This window comes from Rhineura floridana, chromosome 5 (genome assembly GCF_030035675.1).
Source record: "Rhineura floridana isolate rRhiFlo1 chromosome 5, rRhiFlo1.hap2, whole genome shotgun sequence".
NCBI lineage: Eukaryota > Metazoa > Chordata > Lepidosauria > Squamata > Rhineuridae > Rhineura > Rhineura floridana.
Window position 1 is genome coordinate 152,945,411 of NC_084484.1, and position 20,029 is coordinate 152,965,439.

General features: G+C 41.5%; 1 protein-coding gene across 1 annotated transcript in view; it reads right to left on the reverse strand.

Annotated features, from left to right (window-relative positions):
* MTUS2 (microtubule associated scaffold protein 2) overlaps positions 1 to 20,029 on the reverse strand; it is a 451,766-nt gene that overhangs the window by 286,485 nt on the left and 145,252 nt on the right. Inside the window, exon 3 of the mRNA XM_061628491.1 lies at positions 12,368 to 12,608. Coding sequence (XP_061484475.1) covers positions 12,368 to 12,608 — 241 coding nt within the window. The remainder of the gene's footprint in view (positions 1 to 12,367; positions 12,609 to 20,029) is intronic.

Below are 20,029 nucleotides of genomic sequence, written 5' to 3' on the forward strand. Positions count from 1 at the left end.
GACCCACCGGCTGCCCCACCGCCAGCTCCATGGAGACGAATGGAGGAGAAAGCGAGGTCGTTTTTTATTCTGGCCATGGATGACTCACAACTGCTGCACATCCAAAATAAACAAACTGCGAGAGAAATGTGGAATACTTTGAGAGACGTGCATGTCAGGAAGACGGCAAGTAGTAAGATTTATTTAGCGTGCAAACTGCACCAAATGAGGCTTACGGAGGGAGTGTCAATGTCTACTCATCTGTTAGAAATGAAAAAGTTGTTTGCAGAGTTACAGGAGAGAGAGGTAGTGCATTCTCCATTACAGCAAGTATATATAATGTTGTCATCACTGGACTCTTCCTGGGATCCATTAATTAGCTCTCTCGAAGTGATGCCTGACGATGGATTGACAGTACAATATGTGTCAGGGAAATTGATCCAGGAATGGGAAAGACGTGTGGAGACAAACGAAAGAAATGACAGAAGAACTGAAAGAAGTGAAAAAGAAACAAGGGCTTTTGGACTCAAGGCGTGTTATAAATGTGGGTCAAGACAACATTTACAAAGAGACTGTATGAACAAAAGGTATGGACATAGACAGTCATATGTACAAATGATAAAGATGGCAAGTTCCAAGAAGATGGATGAAGAAATTGCCGACTGGGTTGTAGATTCGGGAGCCACCCATAGTATGGTAAAAAGTACAAACTTGTTTAAAACCATGCGTCCCATGACGGAAGCTGTTCTGTTGGCTGATGGTACAGTAAGGCAAGTCGTGGGGAGGGGTACTGTGCAAGTAAATGTGCTTAATACGATCATGACAGATGTTTTATGTGTTCCTGACTTGGATAGCAATATCCTCTCTGTAGCAAAACTGAACAGTATGGGTTATGTGGTCAAATTTGAACAAGGGTCTTGCGAGATAAGTAAAGGGAATAGAAGACACATAAAAGGAATGCTCAGACAGTCCCTGTTCCACGTCTGCATGGGGATTGCCAAGGCCGTTCGTGTTGGAGGAAGGGCTGGCAATAGGGAGATGCCCTCGGTATTGCAGCCAAACGAAGCGTTGCCTGTGGCTGTTCACTGTGGCGTGACAGATGCAGATGCAACGGAAAGGGAACCCATGCACATAAACAAAATCAGGCAACTGCCTGAAGCTGAACAAGCCAAATGGCAGGAAGCCATGAGGGAGGAATTCGATGCCATGGAACGTAACAAAACATGGACACTGGCAACACTTCCACCAGGCAAGACAGCCATAGGCTGTAAATGGGTTTTCAAACGGAAAAGGTCTAGCAGAGGTGAAGTGCTGAGGTACAGGGCACGTTTGGTTGCGAAAGGTTTTTTGCAACAATATGGAACAGACTATGATGCCATATTCGCCCCAGTGATTAAACATGAGTCCATCAGACTCCTCTTAAAGGTAGCAGCAATGGAAGGGATGCAAGTGTGTCACTACAACATTAAAACTGCTTTCCTGCAAAGGGAATTGGAGGAAGAGATTTACATGGTTCAACCACCAGGGTACGAAATGCAACCAGAGCTGGTATGTAAATTGCGCAAATCACTGTATGGTCTCAAACAAAGTGCGCGCTGCTGGAACAGGAAACTGGATGAGGTTTTAGCATTGTATTGCTGACTCCTGTGTTTACGTTAGACAACAGGGAGACAAAACCATGTACTGTCTAGTTTACGTGGATGATATTCTGTACATCCACACAGACAAAGAGGAAGAACTGGTATTCTATAACAACTTACAGCAATATGTAGATACCAAACAGTTAGGACCAGTACAGCATTATCTGGGAACAGATGTAATGCGTGGTAAAGATGGGAGTTTCATATTACACCAGGAAGGCAAAATACAACAGCTGTTAGCCAGCTGTGGGATGACTGATTGTAATGCAGTAAAGACACCTATGACAGTGTCTTTTCAGCATGAAACAGATGAAGTGGCGTACAGTAATCCAGAACAGTATAGGACTGTTGTGGACAAGCTGCAGTATATAGTTAAGACTACGCGTCCAGACATATCGAATGCCGTCAGCATATTAAGCAGGAGAGTAGAAAAGCCCACAGAGCACGACTGGAATGGGGTAAAAAGAGTGCTAAGATATCTTAAAGGGTCATCAAACAAAGGAATAGCCCTGTCTGTAACCAAAGAAGGTAACTTGGAATGTTATGTGGATTCCGACCATGCCGGTGACCACCCCAGCCGACGATCGACGTCTGGTGTGCTCATATCATATAATGGGTCAGTCATTGACTGGTACAGCAGGAAACAAAATGTCGTTGCAATATCCAGTTCGGAGGCAGAGTATATAAGCCTGTCAGCAGCATGTAATGAGCTGCGATGGTTTGTTCAGTTAATGGAGGAAACATGTATAGAGGTCAGAAAACCCATACATGTATATGAAGACAATCAAACGTGTATTAGCCTAGCCATGTCAGAAGCAAACACAAAACGTACCAAACACATCAGCGTGAGATATCATCACATTAGGGAGTGTGTGCAGCAAAAATTCATAAAGCTGGTATATGTAAACACAAAGAACATGCTGGCCGATGTGTTAACAAAACCGTTGAATGAGGAAACATACAACAAACTGATAGACAAACTGGGTATGCGAAATGTGAAAACTGTGTAAAGATAAACAAGTAACTGACTGTAAAATGTTTGGAAAATGTCTGTAAAAGAAATAAAAGTCTTTGCTGGAAAAGATGGGGGCCTGTAGAGGGTAGAAAGAGTCTGGTTTTCCAGAAAGACTAAAAAGGGATTAAAACAGCAGAGCCAACCAAGGTCACAGCGGCTGGCACAGAAGCCATAAAACCTTGAAGCTGAAGCAGTACTGTGTGGGGGTTGTGAATGTTAGTGAAGGAAGGTGTTTGTAACTGTCTGTTCAACTTATTGGGCTTTGCTAGTAAAAAGACTAATCTTAAACGAAAGGACTGGACTTTGTTCTTTATATCTCTTCGGCGCTCAGACACGCTGTGTACGCCACTCACACACACGCACACACAACATACATTGCTGTCACTTCAGTTGCCAGGGCAACCTTTGAACCTCCTTGTTGTATTGTGGGACAGACAGTGGTCAGGTCACTCAACGTGGGCCATCGAGGCACTACCCCTGCTTAGGCGGGACAGAGAATTCAGGACACTACCAGTGATAATCCACACTGATGGGAACTACTGTTGGAAAATCCAAGGGTAACACAGATAGGGTTATGTTGAGTGAGTAATAATGACATTACAGCTGGGCTGTCAAAAGGAAATATGAAAGAGAATTAATGGCAGGGTGCCATTCTCCTACAGAGAACGACATTGTTCAGCAGTAAATTAAGTGTAATAGTAAAATTTAACACCGTAGTCTGAAGAAGAGTTATAGCATATCCACTTTCTGTCTCATGTCTTTCTTATTTAGAATTTCCTAATTATCTGTTCAGCAGTGGTATAATCTTTATTTTGAAGGTTTTCCAGAAAAGCATAGATTCTAATAGGAAAGGGTTAGGGACAGGCTAACTTGTTTCAGATGTAGGATGGCCTGATTTAAACATTGCAGCCTCCCATGAAGTATACTTAAAAGCCTCTCCCCATGGTGCCAAATGGCAGTCCCTGTACAGCAGGGCTGGATTATCCATTAGGTTTAGTAGGCTGAAGCCTAGGGGCCAGGAGCTCTTGGGGGGCCCTGCATAAGCTAAAAACATTATCGCGGTACAAGAGCTTCCGAACCGCCCGCCATTCCCCCGCTTCACTTACCTTTTTCTCCGCTGTTTTTGCGGTTTGCCATCAATGAAGATGGCGGCTGAGGTTTCCCTAAGGGGCTGAAGCCTCTGCCGCCATCTTGGTTGATGGCACGCATGTGTGCTACACGCACTTATTGCTGCCATCAACCAAGATGGCGGCAGAGGCTTCAGCCCCTTAGGGAAACCTCGGCCGCCATCTTGATTGATGACAAACCTGAGCAAAAGAAAGTGGAAAGGTAGGGAGAAGGGCCCCCCAAACACCAATCAGCCTAGGGGACCTCCTCAGCTTAATCCGGCCCTGCTGTACAGTACTACCTCAGTTAACCAAGTACATGCGTTCCTGGACATTACAACTTTAACAGAAACTTTGGTACCAGAGGTAGGAATAACATGGAAAGAATAGGGATAGGTTCCTATACCACAAAAAAAGGCGAGTAGTTCATATTTCAGCAAACATTTTATTCAGAACTAACAATATGCATGTCTGAAATGAAACAACCAGGTCAAGTAAGTCTTGAAGGCTTCTTCCAAAATGCATCCAGGGATGCCTGCCTTGTCTTTTTTCTTTGATCATGTAGCATCTTGCTATAGCAATCTAAAGCTTTAAGCACAGTTCTTCTCTCCGTACACTCGAGTGGGCAGGCAAGGTGCAGCCACCGCAACCACCATGTGCTTGGTCTGTCTCCCTCATTGCCATGCTCCCCTACACTAGAATAGATGCATCTGCAGTAAACAATGCTTCCACAGCACCTAAAGCACTGTTTACTATGGAGGTGTCTGTGCCACCTGGCAAGGAGCACCATTCCAGCCACACGTGTGAGAGCTGCCTGCAGCAGCCACAATCCAGTAGACAAGGAGCCACATTCTGACTATGTCAGAGTTTGTCCCCCCCCCCCAAAAAAAAGACTTTGTTAAAAGGAGCTTCTTTCCTGGAGGATTTCTTAACTGAGGTATTACTGTAATGGATAAAACTTTTAATATTTTGACATTTATCTCCCCAACATCATGGAACAGCTACACTAAAACACCATCACATACCCAAGGATATGTGTCTGTAATGTGCCAAGAACTGTTGGCCACTGCCCCCTGTGTGAAGTGCATCAACAGAAAGTGATTGAGAGGCGTGTGGTGCAGCAATTGCAAGTACTCTTGGATGAAACAGATTATCTTGACCCATTCCAATCTGGATTCAGGTCTGGTTATGGGACTGAATTGGCCTTGGTCACTGATGGATGACCTTTAGCAGGAGAAGGGCAGGGGCAGTGTGATCCTAATATTCTTATTTGATCTCTTAGCAGCTTTTGATACCATTGACTATGATATCCTTCTGACCTGATTGGTGAGATAGGTATCAGAGGCACTGTTTTACAATGGTTCTGATCCTACCCCCAGAGTCATTTTCAGAGAATAGCACTGGGTGATTGTCTTTCGGCCACTGGCAGTTGTTCTGTTGGATGCTGCAGGGCACATCTATATGAAGCCCTTGGGAGCCATCATCAGGAGTTTGGGAGCAAGGTGTCAGCAGTATGCTGATGAAACCCAGCTCTGTTTCTCTGTAACATCTGAATCGGGAGAGGCCGTGCAAGCCCTGGACCAGTGTCTGGACTCGGTGGTGGGTTGGATGAGGGCCAATAAACCGAGTGAATCCTAGCAAGATGTGGGTTGGTGGTTTCCAAATTCAGATAATTGGTAAATTGCCTGCTTTGGATGGGGTCGCACTCCCTCTGAAAGAGCAGGCTCATAGTCTGGGGGTGCTCCTGGATCCATCTTTGTTGCAAGCCTTTTAAGTAGGGACCTTATCCCAGTCTGTGTTGGAATTACTGTTTTAGATATTTTTGCAGCTTTTTTTTACAAAAAAGATGTTTTAAAAGATTTTTGTTTAAATGTTTCTAACATTAATGCCTTGTTTTAATATGTTTTTAAAGTTGTTTTGTTTATAATATGTTTTAAAGTCTTTTGTTTTTTAACATGTTTTAGGCTGCAATCCAAAATGTGTCTGCTCAGAAGTAAGCTCCATTGGGTTCAATGGGACTTACTCCCAGGTATGTGTATATTGGATTGTAGCCTTAGAGTGTTTTTGGTATTTTTGTTTGCTGCCCTGGTCTCCTTCTAGGAGGAAAGGAGGGATACAAATTTAAATAAATAAATAAATAAATAAATAAATAAATAAAGTAACTGCAGCCTCTCAGTGATGTGTCAGGAACTGCTGGCCACTGCTCGATGTGGTGAAATGCACAACTGCAGCCTCTTAGTGAAGGACCCTCTGTGTTCTGAACTGGTTCCCACCAGGTTGGCCATTGGCTCCTCCTGGGCTGGACAGAATATAAGACGTCTTCCTATCTCAGTGGTGCTTTCCTTGAGCAGCAAGATCTGCCTGAGCTCTGGTGTGTCATGATTTTGTTCTTCAGTCCAGACTCCTGGCTTGCCCTCTGATTCTGGTTGTTCTTTGGTCTTGACTTCTGGTTCTCACTTATTCCAGATTACTGCCCATGGACCAGCACTTACGCACAAACGTGATGGATTTGTCTACAGCTCATTAGAGTTCACTGAGCAACTGTTTGACTATAGCTTCCAGGAACTTTTCTTCAATAAATCTTTTCACCTTCATTGGACTCTATTTTATCTTATGTTTGCACTGTCACCTTCTTTATGTTTTACCTTTGAAAATGTGACAGCATTGTGTACTAGGGGCTCCAGCATAACATTTAAAAATATTTTTTTTAAAAAATTAGCAAAAATTCACTACGTTTGTACAATGGATCTTAGAGATCCAGACGTTATTTTAATCTCCAGTATGAGTTTTAAATGATCTGCCAAAATAATTGGGAAGATATGGCCAAAAAAATACTCTAACTCTCAACTGTCCGAAGACAGCTACAGAATTAGACATTGTTGTCTGTCTGGACTCCACAAGAATCAGTCCCTTTGATGCTTTGGCTATCCCCTCCCAGAGGACATGAAAGTGTTTTCATTGGCTGACAAGACAGAGGTAACTGCAGAGTTACAATGACACCTGAAAACGTCTATAGAGGAGGCATTCGCCACAGCACAGCAACTCTATTATCATGCAGGCAAAGGGCTAAAGTAGATATGATGATGGCAGATTTTATTTATTTATTAAATTTATATCCTGCCTTTCCTCAAAGTAGATTCTACTAGGATCTGTGGGAAAAGATCACCTTTCAGTGCTTACAGGTAGGGAAAGACAATTCTGTCAATTTTTTAAATGCATTTTACTGTGCACTTCGCCTATTATGCATAAAATGTGTATATTAGGCAATATGTATACATAGTGGGTTGCATTAGACTAAGTCCTACTCAAAGTAGTCCCACTGAAATTAATGAACCTAAGTCATGTCTATTAACATCAATGGGTCTCTAGTGAGCACTGAATATCACTCTTTGTATACCATTTTGCCTAATATATATATATTTGCAAGCAATTTCTCCTAATAAAATGCATTTTTGCATTTTCATGAATGTATGCATTTTTATGCATACTTTCCCCACTATATGCATTTTGTCCACATTTTGTGGTTGGAGAACTGTGGCACCAAACTCAGAGAAGTGCAAATTTTGAAGGACAGCTGCATGAAGGTTCACCTAGTTTCAAGAAGTGTGAATTAGGTAGATTTGCATTAAAATGTGAACTGAACTCAATTTCTCCCCCATCCCTAGTTACAGCACATGCTTTGCATGCAGAGGGCCCCAGGTTTCATCCCTGGGCATCACCAGGTATGGCTAGGAGACCCTGAAGAGCAGCTGCCAGTCAGCATAGACAATACTGAACAAGATGGACCAATTGTCTGCTTAAAAGCAGTTTCCTGTGTGTGTTTAAACATGGATCTGCCCCAATGGAGGTGTGTTTTAAAAGTAAAATGGGTGCACAGGTCAGGAGTGCAGACCCCTCACACACTGCAGCTTACCTGTTCACACACACACACACACACACACATTGGCTGCACATATGGAAGACTATTTCTGGGCACAGATTTCCCTTACAGAACCAAGGCAAGTGAGTGAAACATATGACTGGCGTATGCACATTTGTATCAGAAAGAGAGAGCTACCTCCCTTAAAATTTGTTCCAGTTCATTTACAGTTATAAAGGTAAAGGTGCTTCAGTTGAGCATTCCCGCACCATTACACTTTCAGCAGCCTCCTATGGCATCTATTTAAATGTTGACCACTAACAAAGGTGCCGTTATCCATCTTCCCTCTCGCCTACAGTATTATATATATAAAAAATCAATCATCCAATGAAGGCCACAACAGCTTGAAACCAATAAACCTTTTTAATGTCTAGCTTTGGTAGTTCTGTGACTGCTGCGGCACTGAAATATTACCTTCAGTTGTTCTGGAGGCAAATACTGTTAGCTTTGCTTGAGGGCCACTACATTCCATGCTGTTCAAGAATTAGGAGCTTTCCACACTGAGTGAAAGTAAAATTGTTTTAGTGGTTCAGCACACACTGTAAATGCCTAGATACTGGAGCCTAGTGTTAAAGGCAATCAAAATAAGGTTAAAGGTGAAGATAATTAGTAACTACTAATCTTGTTGGTAAAGCACCCTCCTTAAGATAAATTCTTCAGGATTATTTACCTGGCAGCAGTCCTAAGAATGCAATTAGCTGCTTGTGGGCTGAACGGCAACCAAGTATTCACAAACAAACAGAAAACTTTGGACATAGTTTGGTTTGGTTGTAATGCAGCCAGTTCCTTCAGACCTTCTGAGTTGTTTCCAGGCAGGAAAAATCAATCCACAGAGGGAAACTCATAGAGCTATTCTTTTTCAACCTCCATTTGATCCTTCAGTGTGGCAGCATCTTTGGAATTCCCTGCCCATTTGGACACTTTGGAACTCCCTGCCCATTGATAGGGGGCAGGCACCTTCGCTGCACTGTTTTTTGGAATCTGTTAAAACCTTTTTTTTGTTTAAGCAAGCCCACCCAGACATGTAAGTTTGACATGTGTTTTAATATGTCATTTTATTTTATAATGTATTTTTTTTTAAAAAAAGAAAACTGCTGATTTTATTTTGAAGAGAAAAAAGGCTTAAAACTTATTTTCTGATTTTATTGGTAATTTTAATGTACATTTTGTATCTTATGTAGCCCACTTAGACATTTTGATGATTAATCAGTATGTAACTCCTGTTAAATAAATAAATAAATAACCCAGTACTGACTGACTTGCCAATTTGTTTCTGAACCCAATTCAAAGTGCTGGTTTTGACCTATAAAAACTCGCATGGCTCAGGACCATGATACCTTAAGGCAGCCTTTCCCAACATTTGGGTCCCCAGACGCTGCTGGACTACAACTCCCATCAGGCCCAGCCAACGTGGCCAATGGTCAAGGATTATGGGAACTGTAGTCAAGGAACATCTGGGGACCCAAAGGTTGGGAAAGGCTGCCTTAAGGACTACTTTCCCTGTATGAACCTATCTGGGGCCATTCTCTGTGTGCCCCCTCTAAAAGATGTTCAGACACTGGCAACAGAAGAATGGACCTTTTCTGTGGTGCCCCCCAACCTGATTATGAGACGCCCTCCCCAGGTAGGCTCACCTAGCACCGACTTTGTCATCTTTCCAGCAGTAGGCAAGTAGGTTTTCATTTGCCTGGGCATTTGAAATCTCCATGAATCCCCTTCTGTCTCAGAGTCCTGGCTGCTGCTTAGGTCAAGGGTTATGACATATGGGGTGTTAATAGATATCATTAATTTCAGTGGGTCTATTCTGAGTAAGACTTAGCTGAATAAAATCCATGACCTCTCCAGAACAACAATATCTACCTTATATAATCTGACTGAAGTTTAGTCAACCACACCCATGGATGATACTTTTTCTCTCCCACTTCTTCCCTCCCTCTTTCTCACTCCAGCAAATTGTCTTCCCTTGCAAGCTCTTGAAAGGTAATGAATGAAAAGGTCACAGTTTCACACTTATTGTTCATTGTCTTTCTTCTCTGTAGGACCATTGCCTGAGTTGTACTTGATTCTGTTGCTCTAATCTCTCATAGGTAAAACAGCAGATGAAAAGAGTATCATTTAGCTAATCAGTACCTCTTAGCCTAACCTATCCCATGGGGTTGTTTTGAGGGTAGAAGAGGGCAGTGCGAAATATGCTTCTTATGGAAATGTGAGATATAAATGTAATTGTCAAGAATAGCTAACTTTGGTCAAGCTGAAATGGGTCAACCAGAGAGAATTCTGGGAGCCCGGGATTACCTAGGACTCCCTACTGGAGGAGATCTGCAGCCATGTGTCAGACAGACAATTTGCGACCTGGGCAGGGGGATGCAACTGATCCCTAGCTGTTATCTCTTATCAGCTTCCTGGGATTAAAAGTCAGGAAGAGGGGGCGTTGTAGATCAGGACCCCTGAGTGATGCTGTCTAGCTCCCTTATCTTCAAAGGCTTCAAAGGAGTAGATCCCCTGCAGGGGCGGGATATGGCTATTTGCTTTCCCCCCTCCTTGTTGACAGTTAAACCCCATGGAAAAGGAAGGATAATCTTCCAAGTTCAGTTCCCTTTTTCCATCTACCTGAACTTGTTGAAGTTGATAGAGAGGAGCCTTTTTGGGAACCAGGCGACTCTGCTATAAGTATAAAATCTTAGCTTAAATAGATATAGCTTTGTTGTTTTCTTTGTCTGTATTGAACTCTCCCTTTGTCATGCCAATGTACCTCGTGTAACCCATCTGAGGGTGATTAGTTTTAAGGAATCAAACTATTGTTCTCTTTGTATATACCATGCTGTTTACCTTTAAATAAACTATCCCTTTATAAACAGTGTGTATTGGATTGGAACTAAGGATTCTAAATCTAGTCCTTCACCGCTGAACGCTACTGCGGTTGGTTAATGAGGGTTAATCCCTTAGAATTCACATTGGGCTGTGAGGTCCCTTCCCTCAGAGAAGGAAACCTGGAGGAAGGGTGGTGGTGGCACTACTAGGAATAATTACTCCTGAAGGAGAGGGAGTTTTGCCTGAGAAGCAGAGAGCCAGGAAAGTGGGACTGTTCTCAGAAGCAAGGACCCCCCTTGGGGAACTAAGGACAAGTGACCCCGGGGGGACAAGTCTTTGACAGTAATGAATTAACATCACATTTGATTCTTGGCAGAGACTGATCACTCCTAACTGAGATATCTCATGTATGCTTCCTCAGATGTCCCACTGTGTTCAGTGGAGCTTTACTCCCAGGTATGTATGCGTAGGATTGTAACATCAGTCAATCAATCAATCAATCAATCAATCAATCAATCTATCTATCTATCTATCTATCTATCTATCTATCTATCTATCTATCTATCTATCTATCTATCTATCTATCTATCTATCTATCTATCTATCATCAATCAGCCAGCCAGCCAGCCAGCCAGCCAGTCAGTCACCCAGATTACTACCTTACACATGAAAATGCAATCAAGAAAAGAATTGGAATTTTGCTTTAGTCAAAATGCAGTGGCGACCCCAGGCTCAGGTTTTATCAGCTTTGTGTGGAGGAATTCTTTATCTACCCCAGATGTACACCATGATTTATAGGACCTGACTCTCTTATCTGTATCATGCAGAGCTGGCCACCTGTTAGCCCCTTTGGGATGAATTCTTTCTTGATCATTATTAATTTTGTCCTGGAAACCTCACTACATTTCAAAAATGTTTTGCTGAATACCCTAACTGGATGCAAAGACAAGGGGTGTGTGTGTGCGTGCGTGCGTGTGCGTGCGTGCATGCGCACACACACACAAGTATATGTTTCATCTCAGTGAAAATAGAAGTGAGATTCCAGAAATGGAAATGTCTGTTCCAAAAACACTGGAAAAACTGAAGGCATTAGCAATCATTCCACAAAGTCTTGTCTAACTTAAAAACAATAAAACTCTGAGCTCCAAAAGATGGTGAAGTTAACCTTCAGTATCTTGAAAAAAATAGGAAAAAAATTATGTATAATGATATCACTATGAAAGCCCTGATTGGTTGGGATCATATAGCAAAGAACCCCTATCTGCTGAAACAGCAGTATGTTGCAGTGATTGCTCAAAATACATTAAAAAAAGAAAAGATTCTCAGAGGTAGGGACTGGGGGTTAACATCCTGGGGGCCCTAGAAGCACTTACCATTGTCTCAAACTCAAAATGGATGAACGTTCACTTCAATGCTTACATTAAAAAAAGTATGAATTTTGAGGAGGAAATCATACTGATGGCATGAGCTGATGAGTGAAAGCAATTCCACAAAGTCTTTGACTGAAGACTTTGGTAGACATGCTCACTGGATAATCTCACAACATATTTACAAATATTGTTCCTTTTGGCACAAATTTTAATTGGATAACTATGTATTCCTGAGTAACTTTGCATTTCAGGACTGTGGAGGGCATTTCTCTTCAGTAACCATTTGACTGTATAGATACCCTTCCCACTGGAAATGGATCCATTACTCAATGTGCAAGATAGAAGTTTTATACTAACAGCAAAATGAACAAATAACTTAATCACTGTTATTAGAAATAATCACTGTGATTAGACCATGCTGGCAACAGCCCAACAACTCACACTTTGAGACATCCCTTTTTCTTTTCTTTCTTTTGAGAAAACAAATTGGCCACCGTAATTAGAAAACAGTCAGTGAAATTGGTTACCTGAATTATCAGGATGGAAAAGCGGAGGAGAACTGGTTATTGGCCCTTGTGGATGGATGCAGCTTGCTGAAGACCTTTGACTTGCAATCAAAATCCTGCTTTTTGCAGATGGTAATCTGGAAACTGCACCTAGTCCTAACTGGGGCTTAAGTATCATTGCAGAACGATAAAAGCTTGGAGGCACCTCATAGTGAGCATACGGTGGAGGACAAAATTCTTCTTTCATAGGCCTTTCCCCAACCTACACAAATACAAATGCAAGAAAGGTTACTGCAGGAAAGATATTTTGAGAAAGAAAATACATGGTACTTATAAGAACTGAGATTTATATTTTCCAGCATGATCGTCAGTTTGGTATGTAGAAGTGGAAAATGTGGTAGTCTCCAAAGAAGTGATAGCCTGACACAAGATACGACCATTCACAATTGAACATCAAATGATGGCATTCCATTGCTATTGTTTGAAGATTCTTATCATCAGCTGTATTGCTTTAAAAACTATTTCAGCTATTTTATGATATTTTTGTAAATCATCTTGAGATATACAGTACATAAACGGCAATTCATGATGATGATAATATCTCATTGTTAAGTCTGCAATCCTGTAATACGTACTTGGAACTGTGTGGGACTTACTTCTGAGCAAACATGCAAAGGATTATACTGTGAAGCTACAGTCATATTCACATTTGCCTGAGAATAAACCTTATTGAGTTCTATTGAGTTCTGAGCAGACATGTACAGGATTGCACGGCTAAGGGGGAACTTTTACCAACTTTGTTCTTTATTAGGCAATACATTGATCTTATATGAACTTGTTGCTCTTTGTTTTATGGGAGTAATCAGAAAGTATTTAGGGAAAATGTCTGGACACTAATATACTGGATACTGAGATGCTCTTGTTAATGAGAAATTAATTCAGATGTGATATTAATAATTTAAATATAGATGTATTGATGTAGACAAAAGAATTAATCTTCCTACGTTTATGTATAATATTCTGACAATTTGTGGTTGTATGAGTAATTAACGAATGCCTCCCTAGTTCCTATCCCAGCCAAACAATATAAGAAAATTAATTTTTCACAATAAGATACTGGTCCTCCAATGTTTATTTGCAGTCCATAATTCATTTATGTAATACTACTATCATAAATACATTGGAATTAGCATTTTACGTTGCTGTGCCATACAGGAACTGTTTTGTGTTTTAGATACCTCCTGAAGTCCTGTTTCTTTACTTGAGCTTTCCTTAGCTCTTAATGCTGGGCCCTGGGCCTTTTGTGTAGTTTTATGCTGTTTTTAGAGTTCCAAGTTTTATATTTGTGTTTTGATTGTATTTTGCTGTATACTGCTTAGAGGCTGTTTCAATTATGCGCAGTTTAGAAATTTGTCCAAATAAATACATCACTTGGAAGAAAGATCCATTGATTTCAATGATAAGAGATCTCTTGCTTTCTCCCAGGGCTGGCGAGGAAAAGATCCAATACAATTCTGAGGGGAAGGGGGGAAGGGGGGTGCCAGGTAGGCACCCTTTAAAGCCCCTGTTGAAGTTGACCTCACCATCTATGAGTGGGTGTAGGAACCTATCCCTTTTCTTTCCATGCTATTCCTTCCTCTGGTACAAAAGTTTTTGTTAAAGAAGTAATGTCCAAGAACACATCTACTTTGTTAACTGAGGTATTACTGTAAATGAATGATAATTCCTGCATATCCACCATTATTGAGCTTTAAACTCTAGCAGAGGCAGCATGGCAGATACTCTTCCAGGAGCATCATCACCAAAGACCAAAATGGACTTTTTCCATCTAAGCTAGAGCCTACGTTTCCTGAACATATGAAAGGTCATGAGTAAACCTTCTTTATACTTTTTACCTAAGATAATTGTCTCTGTTGTTATTTGTGTCTGAGGGAAAGGTGGGCTGGTTGATTCTCAAAATCCGCTGTAGTTACTAAATACTTCTGCTAAGAAATAGGACTACATACTGTTCTTATTTCATTTTTAAACCAAACACTATCTGTATTTTCCAGAAACACCTAAAGACATTTTGGTTCAACAAGCTTTTCCAGCTAAATGAACACCAGCCTTAGGTGTTTATTGTGTGTAGTTTTTAAATCTATATTTGGTTGTTCTTGTTTTGTTTTTTAAATTATTTTAACTGTTTATAGCATATGTGTGGAAATCACCTTGGAAAATATATGTGGAGGGTGATACAAAAATAATAACAATAACATTATTGTTGTTGTTGTTGAAAGGGTGTAGTAGTCCAGGGTCTCAGGGGTTCTTAGACCCTTTACTTTTTGGGAAGACAGGTCCCAGCAGGTCCCAGTGACCTATGAGCCAATCCGCATGAAAGGGGAGTGTGTGAGCCACACAGAATAATCTTCTAACGTGCTTCCTTGTTGTTTCCTGCTGATTGGAGCCAATCAGAGTGAAAGCAGTTCTTATTAGTTCGTGCTTCAAAAGCCAATTCGTGGAGAGTGAAGATTCTGTACTTGCAGAAGAGACAGGGAATCCTGATGATAGCATCCAATCTACATCATCAAGCATTTGGGTAGCAGCAGCAGATAAACAAGTAGACACTGATTTCAGTAATTCAAGCAATATCTCTGACAGAAAGGACAGTCAAATGGAGACAGTGATAGAGAAGCAGAAAGCAGTATTCAAGCCTGGCCAGATTATTCCATAACCTTAGAAAGGTTGTATAATCTTAGAAGGGGGCATAGCTGTGACTATCATGAACGGACCCTGCACTTCTGAATTCGCCACTACACTACTGGTTGTTGTTACATTCATTGCTTCTCCCACTCTTGCTTCTGGCCCCACCAACCAGTGGCATGTGACCCTCAGAAGATTGTCCAAAAGGGCATGTGGCCTTCAGGCTGAAAAACATTCCTCACCCCTGCCATAATTCAAGCTCTGAAGCAAAGGACTCTGCATGCTCAGTAGCCACTCCATTCTCCTCAAAAGCGAACTGCTCACTCAGGGTGCTTTCAGATAACCCGCCTATCGAGCATTCATCCTTACTTGTTTGCAGGGAGATTGGACAACATTGGCTATTTAACAAGCATTCCCTCTGATTTGTTTGCAAAGAGTCTAAACTACATTGCATGAAAGCAAGTGTTGTCCCACACTTTCTATTGCTTTTCTTATCACAAAATGTCCGGTCTCCTGGAGAAACGGGTTTGTTGCGCAACAGCTTTAATTGCGCAACCTGAATTTGCCTGTATGTGACTGAAATCCACCCCAAACTGTGACAGTCTGGAAGTGCCCTCAGTTAAATTAATGAGGCACCACTGCACGGTGGAATTCTGTGTAGCTTTGGACCTTGTCCAGGGAAATATAAATGCAGTCTCTGACATTTCCACTCTCTTTACACCAAGAAATTATTACAGTTGATGCTGGCATGTGGCTGCCATATGGAAGGGGAGAGAGATGTAAAATAACATGCTGGTTCACCTTGTCAACCCAGCTTTGACTTTCATATAATCCTACCAAGTGGTTATACCTGGAGGTGTCCTGCAGGCAGCTACTGGGAAACAAGAGGCCTTGCACATTTTTTGCAAGCTTGCTTTTGAACATTTGTGAAAAGACAGTGTAGGAGTTTTGAAAAAGCAAACAAGCAAAACAAACGAATGCATTTGGGATCAGGAATCACATAAAAACTACAGGGGTGGCAAATAGTCAAGTTTAAGAAAGGTTACTTTAACCATTCAGTTTGCTGACACAATTTAAAGCACCACTGAAAGGGAGTCCAGTTGGTTCTGAATTCCTATTAAAGCTACAGATTAGCATTTAGCCAGCTTGGAAGGCAAAGCCAAATTTATTTTAAAAATTAATCATAAAGATTGCCAACAGCTAAATATGCAAAACTACCTAGGCTGCTTAATTAACTTTGCTGCAAATTTACAATACATTGTTGTGTCATGACATTGTATTTTCAATGATTTATATATGTTTGACAATGCAATTTTAACATCTGTAAATCCTTTGATCCTTGCAGCTACAATATTCCAAAAATGGCTTCTGTGAATGAAAATCATTTGCTATTTTTTGTCCCTGTAATCATCGTGTAAAGTACGCAGGATAGCATATTGAGCAGTGGATCTAGGTTTTACGTCTATAATCTTTGCTTCATGCTCAGATAATTAATTTCATCCTTCTAAAAGTTAATTATATGTAAATAAACAGCACTTTTATAAACTATCTAAAATGCCTGCTTGTAACTATGACAATGCATTTCAGGATGTTACTTGCTTACGTTTTTAGAAATGTATGTTTTTCTCTGGAAGGGATGAATGAAACCAGTCTATTTCATTTTGGAAACCATTTTCCATTTAACCCTCCCCCAGCAACACAGCTACAATGAATCCCAGCTTTCTCTCCTATTAACCTATTTAACCAGACTTCATTAAACACCCGTATAATTTTATATGAGATGAGTGTGCAGCAGTAATAGATTCATTTTTAAAAGAAAGAGGAATTCTACAAATACCCAGTTAATGCATTTTTGTCAGCTTGTTTTATCTATGCAAGGTGGCAGGCATGCTTGTTTTTATCTTTCCCAGCTAGCACAGTAAAAAGTTTCAAATAAATATAAAATGTTTTCTAGAACTTGAATGTTGAACCTCCCCCACCCCCTTGTGTAGCAGAAAATAAAAAGCAAACATTTATGTGAGACATTTTTTGAAGTCTATTTGTGAAAGGATTTTCACAAATAGACCTTAAAAGAGATTACTTTATTGTAAACATTTCGTATTTGCAGCCCAATCCTATGATGGTTTAGACTACTGCAAAGTGTTATAGAAGAGGCTGCCCCTGAAAGACTTCCCGGACACTTCAGTAATTACAAAATACAGCTGCTATGGGACCAGCTAAACAGACAATATCTTACAAGTTTGTAAAGAGCTACACTGGCTACCATTTTGGACCTGGGAACCTGAAAGACTGGGGGTCTTCTTGATCATGGGGCTCTATATGAAGAATATTTTCCTCTAGTAAGCTTAACTGATGTCAACTCTGATGTTATTTCAGCACCAGGCAAATATCATGCCCCCATTGGATGAGTCCTCAGAGGAGGATGAGGAGCAGGGGATTGGCAGAGCAAACCCAGGAGAGGAAACAAGCAGACCCACCCAAGAAGCAGCTACAGACCCCCCACTGCTGGAAGATGTTCAGGATACAGCTGGAGCCCCTAGGTCAGACTCAGAGAGTGAACAGAAGGCTCCTCCACTCTCTGCAGAGTGAAGCCTGCGAGTAGCAGAACAACGTGGGCTTTCTGCCGTTTAAGGCTACAAGCTCCCAGGAGTCAGAGGGATGATTGCTAGCACCTGAACCAGGGATGGGAGATGTCATTTGCCCTTTGCTGGAAGCAATGTCAAGATGCCAGCATCAGACCCTCGCCATCCATGCCTTGAAACGTGGATTGCTTTGTTAGAATACCAAACCCTGCTTTGTTAACTGAGTTTGCCTTTTGGAAAATGACCTGGTACATGCACTGAGACCTCTTGACCCTCTCCCTTGCTTATCTGCTTTACAACCAAGCCCCTGCTTAGGCAGCTTCCAGCAAATGGTTTTACAGCACCATATATCACCTTGGTGCAGCCGGCAGAGACTGACAGCAAAGACTTTATTATTTCCCTGGACCTTCTACCATCTAAAGTAAGATGGCTGTATTCTGTGGACAGAATCCAACTTTGTGTGAGCATAACAACTTCAGCTTGTGCATTGGAATTTCCCTCTCCTCCCCCCCATGTGCCACCTGCACGCACCCCAATAATCACAAGTCTCTTTCTCCACAGAATTTTCAAGTGGCTTGAAACTGCTAGACTTAAGAGCTGTTTTTCTGGGCCTGGCTGCAGAACCTACATACAGCTCCCTCCTTGTGCAGTTACACTTGGAAAGTCTCAAAGCAGCTACTGCTTGCCTATCAGGTGTCTGAATTCACCCTTAGAGAAGAAGATGTGAAGTGAGAATGCAGTGGGTATATGATCTGGAGTCCAAAGATGCCTTGGTGCATAAGCAAAGTACTTCCCTCTGCACATGAGGAGGCAGCTATTTTTCTGTTCCTGTTGCAGCCCATTGAATCTGTTTCCATTGCAGCCCATTGTATCACACCATATACTGCTCCAGAAATGCCTCCCCCCTTTACCTCCACAAACAGCTTTCAGGGGAGTGCAATGTGTTGTAATAGGAAGGGGAATCTGAAAACCCCCAGTGTTTGTATAGAGCACCACCCCACCACACATGGCCCTTTGGATCTCTCAGCTGTGGATTACTTTGGGTCCTTTTCTCATATTACCAAATGAGGGCTTCTTCCACCCTTCCCAAGATACCTCAGTCTGCTGCAGGAAAAAATATGACTTCTGCTCTACAAAATGCAGAGCTGAACACTACAATATCCTGCCATTACTTTGCTGAATTCAATGTTGCTTTACAGGAAAAGGGGAAACTGTGCATGAATAATGGAAACCTAAGAGATAGATTCCTCAGGAACGGCAACAGAAAATTAACATTGCCAGCCTTCATTCCTGGGTATGCAGTCCCAGTGAGTACATGAATGGGCAACCATCTCAATATGGAAGTTGTGCAGCACTAGCATAGTGGCTAAGCATGTTTTTGAAGAAGTGCATAAGCAAGGGGTCCCTTGAGATATTTTAATCTTTTATTTATATTTAAATAATATCTTACAATATGATAGATAAAACAATAACAAAACAATATAAACATAATCAAACAATAAACCAGGGGTGGGAACAGCAGCAGCTCACTGGGTAGAAGCCAATCTAGCAGATTTGCATTATGCCAAACTCCCCACCACCTTGCTCCTCTCCTGCCAGTAAGCAACAGTGATCCACCTACCAGGAAATTAGCATACCTCTGCTCCACCCAGTGAGTCACTTCTGAGTGGGAAACCTCAGGCCCAGGGGTCAAATGGCCCTTGGGATTCTCCCAAGGCCACACCCCTTCTTCCCAGGCCCTCACTAGTCCTGCTCCATGCCCTCCTTTAGTGCTTTTGCCTGCCTGCCAAGTGTCCTTGAATTGTGATCATGCCTCCTGCTTGCTTGGATGGAGAGAACTGTGTGTAGAAATCTCTGGTTTTTGTGTAGCTGGAATGTAGCTTACTGAACAAAAGTAAAAATCACATCTGTTGATTGGCTCCATCTGTATTGGCATTCCGCCAGCTCCTGAAGACACACCTCTTTAGGCAAGCATTCCCCTGCAATTGAACATCTGATTTTATTAACTAGTTTATTTCTTTGTTTGTTTGTTCTTAACTGTTTTAATTGTCACATTTTAACATGTTTGTTTTACTGTATATTTTAATTAAGGATGTTTTAATTGAATTGTAATTTGATATTTTAATTATGTGTGAATTTTCTAATTTATGTTGTGAACTGCTTAGAAGCCATTTGGGCATATAAGCGGTATATAAACAAACAAATAAATAAATAACATGTTGCTCCTCCCACTTTTGCCACTGACTCCTCCCATCACTGGTGTGTGCCCCCGGGAGGGTTGTCCATGTGGCAATGTGGCCCTCAGGCTGAAGAAGATTCCCTATCCCTGCAATAAACAAACAACAATAAAAAGAGCAGAGCAGAGACAGAAAAGGAAACCCAAACCAAAACTGTTTAGAGGAAAAATTAACTAAAAAATGCT